The sequence below is a fragment of the Nerophis ophidion genome, linkage group LG15 (assembly GCF_033978795.1).
Source record: "Nerophis ophidion isolate RoL-2023_Sa linkage group LG15, RoL_Noph_v1.0, whole genome shotgun sequence".
Classification (NCBI taxonomy): Eukaryota; Metazoa; Chordata; class Actinopteri; order Syngnathiformes; family Syngnathidae; genus Nerophis; species Nerophis ophidion.
The window spans coordinates 13,713,323-13,727,506 of NC_084625.1; the positions used below are offsets into that span (position 1 = coordinate 13,713,323).

Below are 14,184 nucleotides of genomic sequence, written 5' to 3' on the forward strand. Positions count from 1 at the left end.
GTTTGTGGGTCTGATGGACCCCTTGCGTTTTGTGGCTTTCAATGCCTCACAATCAATCCATTGTATGTTAAAATACTGAACAGATGTTTACCTTATCCCAATAAATATCTGTTCAGTATTTTAACATAAAAGTGTTTGATTGTGAGGCATTAAAAGCCACAAAATCCAACGGGTCCATCAGACCCAAAAACGCTGGCTGAGTAACAACAATATGAACATTACATGTTAAACAACTTCAAACCCATCCATCATTGTTTTATGTATCGTATTTTCCGGACTATAAGGTGCACTTAAAATCCTTTTTTTTCTTCTCAAAACTGGACAGTGCGCCTTATAACACAGTGCGCCTAATGTAAGAAATATGTTTAGTTGAGCTTACCCACCTCGAAGCAATTTTATTTGGTAAATTATGTAATGATACGTGCGACCAGTGGACGGCAGTCAAACATAAAAGTATTATTATGGTGTGTGTATAAGGTAAGATATATTATCTGGCGTTTTGTTTCGCAATATTATGCAAAAGCAACTTTTCTTACCTTCTGGTACCTGCTGTTCCGTATTTGGGATCTCCATAAATCCTGAAAAATTGCGCGCCTCCGTCTTTGTATTCCGTGGGACACCGAAAGATAAATATGTTTAAAAAGTATTTCCGTGAGAGCCGTATAATGCTTTTAACACTGAATACAACTGTCAGGTTCAAATATGGATGACATCAATTAAACAGACAAGAAGCAAGGAATTAAACAGAGACATGATTCAATTTAGCTCAATGAGGAGAAACACGTAGACCTTGTACAGTGTGGTCTCATGCTCTGACAAGAGAATTCTACGCCTCCTCTTTTATTTGGACTTTCCCTTATTACAACAACTAAATGTGTGCATCTCTTATTCTTTATAATAACATGTTATTAAATAACTATGCATTGTTATTCTTAAGGTAACCAATAATGAATAAAATACTTTTTACCATTAATGAGACTTCTTGAACAAATGCGATAAAAAACGGATATATGGATTAAAATGCATGAGAATGTTTTATATTTCGAACGTTATTTTTAGCGGAATTATTAACTACTTATCGTGTTGAGCAAAGTCAGCTAAGATTTATCTGAGAGCCAGATGTGGTCATCAAAAGAGCCAAATCTGGCTCTAGAGCCACAGGTTCCCTATCCCTGCCGTAGTGGATAAGTTTCTGTTATGGGACATTCATCATCTGGGGTTTCAATTTCTAATATAAAGTAGTGTAAAGTTCTTACTCATGTCTGTCAGTAAACTCGCCATGAAAGCACTAAAACATACCGGTATAGTGAGTTTACATTATTCACCCAAGGAACTTTCGTTATTACAGTTAAGGCCGGACGGTTTTTCATGGGACACGGTGTTCCTCAGTTTTCGCTCTTACAATAACAATTTTGCTACAGTTTGGATATTATTCAGGCTACAAAATGTAAATGAAGTATTGTTGACCATTTTTGAATCCATTATTAAAGTGTAGAATTGATTGCTCCTATTAGCTGCATTGCTAGCTACTAAAAATAAGCCATTTTTTTACGTGTAAGATTGCAAAAAAATCCCCCCTAAAAAGTGCAGTTCCCTTCAAAAATGTATCTGAAATAAGTTGCAATTTATAATCGGAAAAATAAACCAACACCGTAGTGGATAAGTTTCTTCTTTCTCTCTATCTTCTTGTTATGGGACATTCATCATCTGGGGTTTCATTTTGTAATATAAAGTCGTGTAGAGTTCTTACTTATGTCTGTCAGTAAACTCGCCATGAAAGCACTAAAACATACCGGTGTAGTGAGTTTACATTATTCACCCAAGGAACTTTAGTTATTACAGTTCCGGCCGGACGGTTTTTACAATAAAAATGGTGCTACAGTTTGGATATTATTCAGGCTACAAAACGTAAATGAAGTACTGTTGACCATTTTTGAATCCATTATTAAAGTGTACAATTGATTGCTCCTATTAGCCACTAAAAATAAGCAATTTTTTTACATGTAATATTGCAAAAAAATCCCCCCAAAAAGTGCAGTTCCCTTTAAAAATGTATCTGAAATAAGTTGCAATTTATAATCGGAAAAATAAACCGACACCGTAGTGGATAGGTTTCTTCTTTCTCTCTATCTTCTTGTTATGGGACATTCATCATCTGGGGTTTCAATTTCTAATATAAAGTAGTGTAAAGTTCTTACTTATGTCTGTCAGTAAACTCGCCATAAAAGCACTAAAACATACCGGTGTGATGAGTTTACATTATTCACCCAAGGAACTTTAGTTATTACAGTTCCGGCTGGACGGTTTTTACAATAAAAATGGTGCTGCAGTTTGGATATTATTCAGGCTACAAAACGTAAATGAAGTACTGTTGACCATTTTTGAATCCATTATTAAAGTGTACAATTGATTGCTCCTATTAGCCACTAAAAATAAGCCATTTTTTTTACATGTAAGATTGCAAAAAAATCCCCCAAAAAGTGCAGTTCCCTTTAAAAATGTATCTGAAATAAGTTGCAATTTATAGTCGGAAAAATAAACCGACACCATAGTGGATACGTTTCTTCTTTCTCTCTATCTTCTTGTTATGGGACATTCATCATCTGGGGTTTCAATTTCTAATATAAAGTAGTGTAAAGTTCTTACTTATGTCCGTCAGTAAACTCGCCATGAAAACACTAAAACATACCGGTGTAGTGAGTTTACATTATTCACCCAAGGAACTTAAGTTATTACAGTTCCGGCCGGACGGAAGGTTTTTCACGGGACACAGTGTTCCTCAGTGTTTGCTCTTACAATATAAATGGTGCTACAGTTTGGTTATTATTCAGGCTACAAAACGTAAATGAAGTACTGTTGACCATTTTTGAATCCATTATTAAAGTGTAGAATTGATTGCTCCTATTAGCCACTAAAAATAAGCCATTTTTTTACATGTAATATTGCAAAAAAATCCCAGCCCAAAAGTGCAGTTCCCTTTAAAACATGTATCTGAAATAAGTTGCAATTTTTTAATCGGGAAAAAAAAAATCACGTTTTGATGGTTTCTCATCGTCTTGATCACTCACAATCTCTTCATCTGCTCCCCAGCTGCGCTCCAACATGGACAAAGACGACGGTACGGTCAAGTACATCCTGACGGGGGACGGGGCCAACACCCTCTTCCTTATCGACGAAAACTCTGGCGACATTCACGCCACCAAGAGGCTGGACCGCGAGGACAAGGCCATGTACACTCTGCACGCCAAGGTGGTGGACCGCACTACCAATCAGGAGCTGGAGCCCGACACAGAGTTCAATATCAAGATCCACGACATCAACGACAACGCCCCTAAGTTCGAGCGGGACGTGTACTTCGCCAACGTGCCGGAGATGTCGGACGTCGGTAAGTGCGCCACTTTTTAGGACGGCAAAAGTCGTAACTACAAACCCTGTTTCCATAAGAGTTGGGAAATTGTGTTGGATGTAAATATAAACGGAATACAATGATTTGCAAATCATTTTCAACCCATATTCAGTTGAATATGCTACAAAGACAACATATTTGATGGTCAAACTGATGAACGTTTTTTTCAGCAAATAATCATTAACTTTAGAATTTGATGCCAGCAACACGTGACAAAAAAGTTGGGAAAAGTGGCAATAAATACTGATAAAGTTGAGGAATGCTCATCAAACACTTATTTGTAACACCCCACAGGTGTGCAGGCTAATTCGGAAGAGGTGAGTGCCATGATTGGGTATAAAAACAGCTTCCCAAAAAATGCTCAGTCTTTCACCAGAAAGGATGGGGCGAGGTACACCCCTTTGTCCACAACTGCGTGAGCAAATAGTCAAACAGTTCAAGAAAAACGTTTCTAAAAGTGCAATTGCAAGAAATTTAGGGATTTCAACATCTACGGTCAATAATATCATCAAAAGGTTCAGAGAATCTGGAGAAATCACTCCACATAAGCGGCATGGCCGGAAACCAACGTTGAAAGACCGTGACCTTCAATCCCTCAGACAGTACTGTATACAAACCGACATCAATATGTAAAGGATATCACCATATGGTCTCAGGAACACTTCAGAAAACTACTGTCACTAAATACAGTTCGTCGCTACATCTGTAATTGCAAGTTAAAGCTCTACTATGCAAAGCGAAAGCCATTTATCAACAACATCCAGAAACGGCGCCGAGATCATCTAAGATGGACTGATGTAAAGTGGAAAATTGTTCTGTCGTCTGACAAGTCCACATTTAAAATAGTTTTTGGAAATATTCAACATCATTTTATCCGGACCAAAGGGGAAGCAAACCATCAAAAGCCAGCATCTGTGATGGTATGGGGGTGCATTAGTGCCCAAGGCATGGGTAACTTACACATCTGTGATGGCGGTACGTACAACATATGCTGCCATCCAAGCGCCGTCTTTTTCATGGACGCCCCTGCTTATTTCAGCAAGACAATCCCAAGCCCCATTCAGCACGTGTTACAACAGCATGGCTTGGTAAAAAAAAGAGTGCGGGTACTTTCCTGGCCCGCTTGCAGTCCAGACCTATCTCCCATGGAAAATGTGTGGCGCATTATGAAGCGTAAAATACGACAGCGGAGACCCCGGACTGTTGAACGACCGAAGCTCTACATAAAACAAGAATGGGAAAGAATTCCACTTTCAAAGCTTCAACAATTAGTTTCCTCAGTTCCCAAACGTTTATTGAGTGTTGTTAAAAGAAAAGGTGATGTAACACAGTGGTGAACATGCCCTTTCCCAACTACTTTGGCACGTGTTGCAGCCAGGAAATTCTAAGTTAAGTATTATTTGCAAAAAAAAAAAAAAGTTTATGAGTTTGAACATCAAATATGTTGTCTTCGTCGTGCATTCAATTGAATATGGGTTGAAAAGGATTTGCAAATCATTGTATTCCGTTTATTTTAGATCTAACACGATTTCCCAACTCATATGGAATCGGGTTAAGAGAAAATTTAAGGATTGTAAGTGCACCTCATAGTCCAAAATGAATACAAAATTATACAAAATAGAATTTGGTTGCAATAAGAAAAAAAGAGTAATTGATATGATGCAAAAATGGTGCTACTTTCTTCATCTAATCATACTGATGTTTCATTATATAACACTAACGGGAGTGAGCTTTTAGCCTTCAATACAAAAACAAAGCCGACAAGACGCACGTTGGATTCATCTGTATCGATTCATTAAGTTGGAGTCGTGTTCTGTAAAACATGAAAAAAGTGAGTACGTGTTTGTGTGATGATATATTCGCTTCTAACTTGTTCGGTCAGCCTCGTTAAACATGCAAAACAAGCAATGTTATTTTCCATTTTTAACAGGCGATCCGAACGCTTCCACGTTCAGATTGTCAGTCTTTCCAATTAAAGCTTTGCTGGGTAGCACTTATTCCATTCAAGTACATAAATAAACCAAACGGCCAGAATATAAACAGCGCTTATAAAGCATCATCCGCGTTAAGATTCTCAATTACACTGCCGCAAATGAATACAATTGGGCGGTGGAAGTGAGGGGGGAGGGGGGGCTCGATCAAAAGCCAATTATCTACGTGACAAATAACAAAAAGCGGGTTTGGGATTCATGACGTCTCATGGCTAAAGATGGGCCAGGATCGCCTATTAGTCATCGGCGCGCTAATAAACAGTTTGGACCGAACACTGGGCTTAATCAAGTCAGCCAGCCGGAGAAATGCGGCGGCCATCCGTCGTGGCATTAAGTGGGACAGATGTTCAAGGCTCCATTAGTATGCGCCGAGACGCCACCGACCCAAAACGGGACACGGCGGAGGCCAAGGACGGTATGAGCGGTGTGGCCCTGCGGATGATGTGAAGGTCGCGAGGACGCCTCTCTTTCTCCCCTTGTATTATTATTTTTACAGCAAAAAAAAAAGTAGCCTTCATTAGTGTTCTGTCCGTGACATTTAGCTGCAATAAGCAGAATAAAATTGGGCCTGCAGTGTTATGCAAATTCAAGATTTATTGCCAGGTTAACAAGGTTGTTAAGAGACTCATCAGAGTAAAATTGGATGCCCATTTGAGGGGTTTTGTAGTTAGGAAAGCAGTTAACTCATGTGGCTAGGGACTAGAAAACACCCAACTCCATCTGGTGGCTGAAAAGTGCATTGCACGTATGCAATGTAACCTGCAGATTTAAAGGCCTACTGAAACCCACTACTACCGACCACGCAGCCTGATAGTTTATATATCAATGATGAAATATTAACATTGCAACACATGCCAATACGGCCTTTTTAGCTTACTAAATTGCAATTTTAAATTTCCCGCGAAGTATCCTGTTGAAAACGTCGCGGTACGTAACACCATGGATTATAGCGGCAAGTTGTTCCAGCCCCGATCCCAGCTATAAGTCGTCTGCTTTAATCCCATAAATACACAGCATTCTGGACATATGTGTTGCTGAATCTTTTGCAATTTGTTCAATTAATAATGGAGACGTCAAAGAAGAAAGATGTAAGTGGGAAGCGGTGTATTACGGCTGCCTTTAGCAACACAAACACAGCCGGTGTTTCCTTATTTACATTCCCGAAAGATGACGGTGAAGCTTTACTATGGAACAGAGCGGTCAAGCGGACTTGGTCCCCTACCACAGTGGTTCTCAACCTTTTTTCAGTGATGTACCCCCTGTGAACATGTTTTTAATTCAAGTACCCCCTAATCAGGGCAAAACATATTTGGTTGAAAAAAATAGATAAAGAAGTAAAATACAGCACTATGTCATCAGTTTCTGATTTATTAAATTGTATAACAGTGCAAAAATTCCTCATTTGTAGTGGTCTTTCTTGAACTATTTGGAAACAAAGATATAAAACAACTAAAAACTTGTTGTAAAATAAACAAGTGATTCAATTATAAATAAAGATGTCTACACATAGAAGAAAGAATCAACTTAAAGTGCCCTCTTTGGGGATTGTAATAGAGATCCATTTGGATTCATGAACTTAAATCTTTAATTAATTTCTTCACAAAAAAGAAATCTTTATAATCACTATTTATGGAACATGTCCACAAAAAAATCTACCTATCAACACTGAATATTGCATTGTTGTTGTTTTTTTCCACAGTTTATGAACTTACATTCATATTTTGTTGAAGTACAAACGTATTATTCAATAAATATATTTATAAAGGATTTTTGAATTGTTATTTTTAGAATATTTAAAAAAAAATCTCAAGTACCCCTTGGCATACCTTCAAGTACCCCCAGGGGTACGCGTACCCCCATTTGAGAACCACTGCCCTACCACATGTCAAACGGCAGGTTTCGGTGAGAAAAATGTGGTAATAAGTCGGCTCTTACCGTAGACATGAGCAGATAGCTTGCTTCATTCCTGGTGCACCCGTCGAAGAGGCAGCTGTGGCCTCTCTTGCTTCCTCCGACCGGCCGCCCCCGAATGTGGGATGCTTCTACCATGGAGGAGGGGAAAAAAAGCTCAGCCTGGCCCCAACGGCTGCCTTCGCTTCGCCTCGTCGAGAAACGTGGCTTCTCTCAGAGACACTGGCGGCCGCCACATCCCTCCGACTTTCAGGCACCATATAATCTCACTAAAACACTAGTAACACAATAAGCAGATAAGGGATTTTCCAGAATTATCCTACTAAATGTGGCTAATTACATCTGAATCGCTCCCACTGCCAACAACTGCCTTCGCTTCGCCTCGTCGAGAAATGTGGCTTCCCTCAGAGACACTGGCAGTCGCCAGACCCCTCCGGCTTTCAGGTACCATATAATCTCACTAAAACACTAGTAACACAATAAGCAGATAAGGGATTATTCAGAATTATCCTAGTAAATGTGTCTAATTACATCTGAATCGCTCCCACTGCCATCGCCTTTTCTTTTTTTTTCTCTAGTCCTTCACTCTAACTTTCCTCATCCACGAATCTTTCATCCTCGCCCAAATTAATGGGGAAATCGGCGCTTTCTCGGTCCGAATCGCTCTCGCTGCTGGTGGCCATGATTGTAAACAATGTGAGGATGTGAGGAGCCCTACAACCTGTGACGTCACGCGCACATCGTCTGCTACTTCCGGTAAAGGCAAAGCTTTTTTATTAGCAACCAAAAGTTGCGAACTTCATCGTCGATGTTCTCTACTAAATCCTTTCAGCAAAAATATGGCAATATTGCAAAATGATCAAGTATGACACATAGAATGGACCTGTTATCCCCGTTTAAATAAGAACATCTCATTTCAGTAGGCCTTTAACTCATGTGGCTCGGGACTAGAAAACACCCAACTCCATCTGGTGGCTGAAAAGTACATTGCACGTATGTAATGTAACCTGCAGATTTAAAGGCCTACTGAAACCCACTACTACCGACCACGCAGCCTGATAGTTTATATATCAATGATGAAATATTAACATTGCAACACATGCCAATACGGCCTCTTTATTTTACTAAATTGCAATTTTAAATTTCACACGAAAGAATCCTGTTGAAAGCGTTGCGGTATGATGACGCGTGCGCGTGACGTCACGGGTTGTAGCGGACATGTTGCTCCAGCCCCGATCCCAGCTATAAGTCGTCTGCTTTAATCACATAATTACACAGCATTCTGGACATCTGTGTTGCTGAATCTTTTGCAATTTGTTCAATTAATAATGGAGACGTCAAAGAAGAAAGCTGTAGGTGGGAAGCGGTGTATTGCGGCTGCCTTTAGCAACACAAACACAGCCGGTGTTTCCTTGTTTACATTCCCCAAAGATGACGGTGAAGCTTTACTATGGAACAGAGCGGTCAAGCGGACATGGTTCCCTACCACATGTCAAACGGCAGGTTTCGGTGAGAAAATTGTGGTAATAAGTCGGCTCTTACCGTAGACATGAGCAGATAGCTTGCGTCATTCCTCGTGCACCCGTCGAAGAGGCAGCTGTTGCCTCTCTTGCCTCCTCCGACCGGCCGCCCCCGAACGTGTGATGCTTCCACCATGGAGGAGGGGGAAAAAACCTCAGCCTGGCCCCAACGGCTGCCTTCGCTTCGCCTCGTTGAGAAACGTGGCTTCTCTCAGAGACACTGGCGGTCACCACATCCCTCCGACTTTCAGGCACCATATAATCTCACTAAAACACTAGTAACACAATAGGCAGATAAGGGATTTTCCAGAATTATCCTAGTAAATGTGTCTAATTACATCTGAATCGCTCCCACTGACATCGCCTTTTCTTTTTTTTTCCTTTAGTCCTTCACTCTAACTTTCCTCATCCACGAATCTTTCATCCTCGCTCAAATTAATGGGGAAATCGGCGCTTTCTCGGTCCGAATCGCTCTTGCTGCTGGTGGCCATGATTGTAAACAATGTGAGGATGTGAAGAGCCCTACAACCCGTGACGGCTACTTCCGGTACAGGCAAGGCTTTTTTATTAGCGACCAAAAGTTGCGAACTTCATCGTCGATGTTCTCTACTAAATCCTTTCAGCAAAAATATGGCAATATCGCGAAATTATCAAATATGACACATAGAATGGACCTGCTATCCCCGTTTGAATAAGAAAATCTCATTTCAGTAGGCCTTTAACTCATGTGGCTCGGGACTAGAAAACACCCAACTCCATCTGGTGGCTGAAAAGTACATTACACGTATGTAATGTAACCTGCAGATTTAAAAGATTTTTGCTCCCGTCCTCTGCAGGGACGTCGGTCGTCACGGTGACGGCCACGGATGCCGACGACCAAACGTACGGCAACAGCGCCAAGCTGGTCTACAGCATCCTGCAGGGACAGCCTTACTTCTCGGTGGACTCTGAGAACGGTATGACAAACCCCGTTGTTGAAGTGTGACGGAGTATTCAAGGACGAGTTTTTGCAGAACTCAAACTGCAAATCCTTGGAACGTTTGGTTGTTATTCCAGGCACTATCAAGACAGCCCTTCCTGGCATGGATCGGGAGGTCAGGGAGGAGTACCAGGTGGTGATCCAGGCCAAGGACATGGCGGGACAGATGGGGGGCCTGTCAGGGACCACCACGGTCAGCATCACCCTCACCGACGTCAACGACAGCCCGCCCCGCTTTGCAAACCGTAAGTTGCTGAAAAGCCGACTCTTCTAATGACATGCAAAGGACACACCACCGAATCATGTGACCGCAGATTCCTTCCGTGTCACCGCCATGGAGTCTACGGAGGTCGGCGGCGCCATCGGCCGCATCAAAGCCGATGACCCCGACGTGGGTCGGAACGCTGAGATGGAGTACACTGCGGTTGACGGTCACGGCATGTTCAACATTGTGACGGACAAGACCACGCAGGAAGGAGTGATCATCATCAATAGGGTGATTTGTTGTTTATTCAATTACCACGCCTCTGGTCCTCGTGAGCAGGACTCAAAGTCAGAAAAGGGCAGGACATTTGTTTTTGGGTCCTTTACACAATATGGAAGTTAATGTAAAATTAAATTTGCTATTAGGAAGCTAACTACTTAGCTGTGTGTCCTTTGTAGGTAAAAGTGATTGCCTTTTCTTTTGTGTCAACAAATCATTGTCATAACAAGTTAATTCACATTATCATAGGCTTGGAAGACATGAAAAGCAACAAAATACTAGTTTATTATTAGGCTATTTATTGTTAAAGATAAGCACTTTCATATTGAACATCGAACAGTGCAACATGAACTTCGAAAAAAAAAAAAAAAATACCCAAATGGAAAAAACTTCAATGTGAAAATCTGTCCTTCTTCCCTTAACTTGATGAAAACACCATGAAGTTGTAACTTATGGTCTTTCTCACTTAATGTTCAGACTAAACAAATGAAACGCAATACAACTTTGTATCTAAACCTCTACTGTGAGAGAAATGTGATCCGCCGTAAACACAGTGCATTTTATTTTGAAAATTAACCCGGTGTTTTATTTTGTATTTTGTACAGTACTTCCTGTCCCGCACGATCCGCTCTGCTCTGTGCGGAATTCAATCAATCAATCAATGTTTACTTATATAGCCCTATATCACTAGTGTCTCAAAGGGCTGCACAAACCACAACACAAACCACTACGACATCCTAGGTAGGCCTACATTGATGTGCCGTGCTCAATTGAAGCGCTGTGCTCCGACGTCCGGCAAAAACAGAAGCGGACACATCGAATAATAGAATAATACAGCGTTTTTCTGAACTATTACCCATATTAGATGCTGAATAAGTGGACGGCGACTAGACCATAACTCACAGGTTCAAGTTGCTCCACTGTCACGTCTCCTCAGGCCGCAGTTGGCTCTCTCTCCTATCTTTCACTCACTCGCCCTCTCTCTCTCTCTCTGGCGGAAGCGCTGGCTCAAACAACCCGGTGTTACAAGAAAACGTGGAGTTTTTGTACCGCTTTTATTTTGCTTCGTTTTGTTTTTTTACATCCCTAACAGGAATTTATGAATGTTGTTTAAAGAAAACAAACAAACAAAAAAAAAAAAAGACACACACACACAGGTAGAGGGCACTTTTTAAGATGAGGTAAAAAAGGGCAGGGGCTCAAGCACCCATAGGGCACGATCCGCTCAGCTCTGTGCGGAATTCAATCAATCAATCAATCAATGTTTACTTATATAGCCCTAAATCACTAGTGTCTCAAAGTTTTCTTATATAGCCCTAAATCACTAGTGTCTCAAAGGGCTGCACAAACCACAACACAAACCACTACGACATCCTAGGTAGGCCCACATTGATGTGCCGTGCTCAATTGAGGCGCAGTGCTCCGACGTCCGGCAAAAACAGAAGCTGCCACATTGAATAATACAGCGTTTTTCTGAAATATTACCCATATTAAACGCTGAATAAGTGGACGGCGACTAGACCATAACTCACAGGTTCAAGTTGCTCCACTGTCACGTCTCCTCAGGCCGCAGTTGGCTCTCTCTCCTCTCTTTCACTCACTCGCCCTCTCTCTGTCTCTCTGGCGGAAGCGCTGGCTCAAACAACCCGGTGTTACAAGAAAACGTGGAGTTTTTGTACCGCTTTTTTTTTGCTTCGTTTCGTTTTTTTACATCCCTAACAGGAATTTATGAATGTTGTTTAAAGAAAACAAACAAACAAACAAAAAAAAGACACACACACACAGGCAGAGGGCACTTTTTAAGATGAGGTAAAAAAGGGCAGGGGCTCAAGCACCCATAGGGCTCGATCCGCTCAGCTCTGTGCGGAATTCAATCAATGTTTACTTATATAGCCCTAAATGACTAGTGTCTCAAAGTTTACTTATATAGCCCTAAATCACTAGTGTCTCAAAGGGCTGCACAAACCACAACACAAATCACTACGACATCGTCGGTAGGCCCACATTGATGTGCCGTGCTTAATTGATGCGCTGTGCTCCGACGTCCGGCAAAAACAGAAGCGGACACATCGAATAATAGAATAATACAGCGTTTTTCTGAAATATTACCCATATTAGATGCTGAATAAGTGGACGGCGACTAGACCATAACTCACAGGTTCAAGTTGCTCCACTGTCACGTCTCCTCTGGCCGCAGTTGGCTCTCTCTCCTCTCTTTCACTCACTCGCCCTCTCTCTCTCTCTCTGGCCGAAGCGCTGGCTCAAACAAGCCGGTATTACAACAAAACGTAGAGTTTTGGTACCGCTGTTTTTTTTATTCGTTTTGTTTTTTTACATCCCTAACAGGAATTTATGAATGTTGTTTAAAGAAAAAAACAACAACAAACAAACAAAAACACACACACACACACACACACACACACAGGCAGAGGGCACTTTTTAAGATGAGGCAAAAAAGGGCAGGGGCTCAAGCACCCATAGGGCCCTATGTGTGCACGTGCCAGCTCGTGAGGGTAAGGGTAAGGCACCAATAAAATTCACCCTAAAGGATTTGCGGCCCATCTACTATTATTATAACTAGTCCATGGACGAGTACCCCTAATAGGACCATTGTCCTAAAGTATCCCGAAACAGTCTTACTTTTCTTCTGTAAGTCTCTGATCTCTAAAACAAGTTCAAAATGCACTGACATTATCATTGGGAACTCATTAGATCCCTTCAGGGTCTAAAAGGGTACAATCCAGACCATTAAAATACGTAAAAAACCTGGGTTAGGGTGACGACAAATGACAGAGTACCTTCTAACCCTAAAGTTGGTCAGTCTTGACTTGTACCCTTTCCTAGCTGAACTTGGGTGAGAGGCAGGGTACACCTTGAAATAGCTATCCGGAAATAGACAAAGAACCAGTGAAATAGACAAAGAACCACGGCGCTCACATTTAACTTACAATCGACAGTCTTAAATTAACCCACATGATGTGTGAAGAACGCGCAGTACCTGGAAAAAACAGAATGAAGAGAACAACCAATACAGAGGTGTACCTACAGAGATTCTCCAGACTGTGAGGAAACAAATATTGCAGTCAAATTACTTTGGAAGACATTCAAGAATACGTGAAATACAATTAAAAGTTGTATACTTAATAGACGAATTAATGACTGGTCTGGCAATTACCATATTTTACGGATTATAAGGTGCACTTAAAATCATGTTTTTTCCCTCAAATCTCGACACTGCGCCTTATAACCCAATGCGCATAATGTACAGAATATAATTCTGGTTTTGCTTACCGACCTCGAATCAAATTTTTTTTGTACATAGTTTAATGATAAGATGGCATTTAAACATACGAGAAACGGGTTGACTGCAATTTTATGGCTATATGACTCAAGTAAACAACATCAACATTTTATATGTTCCATTGAAAATATAGAACATTACACACGGCGCTCCAAAATCTATCAAAATGTTTTAGTACGACTTTGGTAAGCGATGAAGCCGCAACGCTTGATGTATTGTACGGAACGGCGAATCCTGAAGCGACTGTCAGAAAGCGGCTTGAAGCTGATCTGTAAAACAGAACCTATGCAAAATTTTGACCAAAGAACCTGTCATGACGGCGGGGTTTACGTAGCTTACTGCGGGGTTGGTTCTCCCGAGAGTACCTACTCAGTGGCCCAGTGGTTAGAGTGTCCGCCCTAGGTTGTGAGTTCAAACCCCGGCCGAGTCATACCAAAGACTATGAAAATGGGACCCATTGCCTCCCTGCTTGGCTCTCAGCAACAAGGGTTGGAATTGGGGGTTAAACCACCATAAATGATTCCCGGGCGCTGCTGCCCACTGCTCCCTTCACTTCCCAGGGGGTGATCAAGGGGATGGGTCAAATGCAGAG

At 41.5% G+C, this 14,184-nt stretch overlaps 1 protein-coding gene across 1 annotated transcript in view; it reads left to right on the top strand.

The window, feature by feature from the left end:
* Positions 1 to 14,184, top strand: part of LOC133569297 (cadherin-10-like) — a 96,832-nt gene that overhangs the window by 63,225 nt on the left and 19,423 nt on the right. The window contains exons 3-6 of the mRNA XM_061921525.1: positions 3,091 to 3,385; positions 9,665 to 9,784; positions 9,885 to 10,052; positions 10,122 to 10,303. Of these exons, the coding sequence (XP_061777509.1) occupies positions 3,091 to 3,385; positions 9,665 to 9,784; positions 9,885 to 10,052; positions 10,122 to 10,303 (765 nt within the window). The remainder of the gene's footprint in view (positions 1 to 3,090; positions 3,386 to 9,664; positions 9,785 to 9,884; positions 10,053 to 10,121; positions 10,304 to 14,184) is intronic.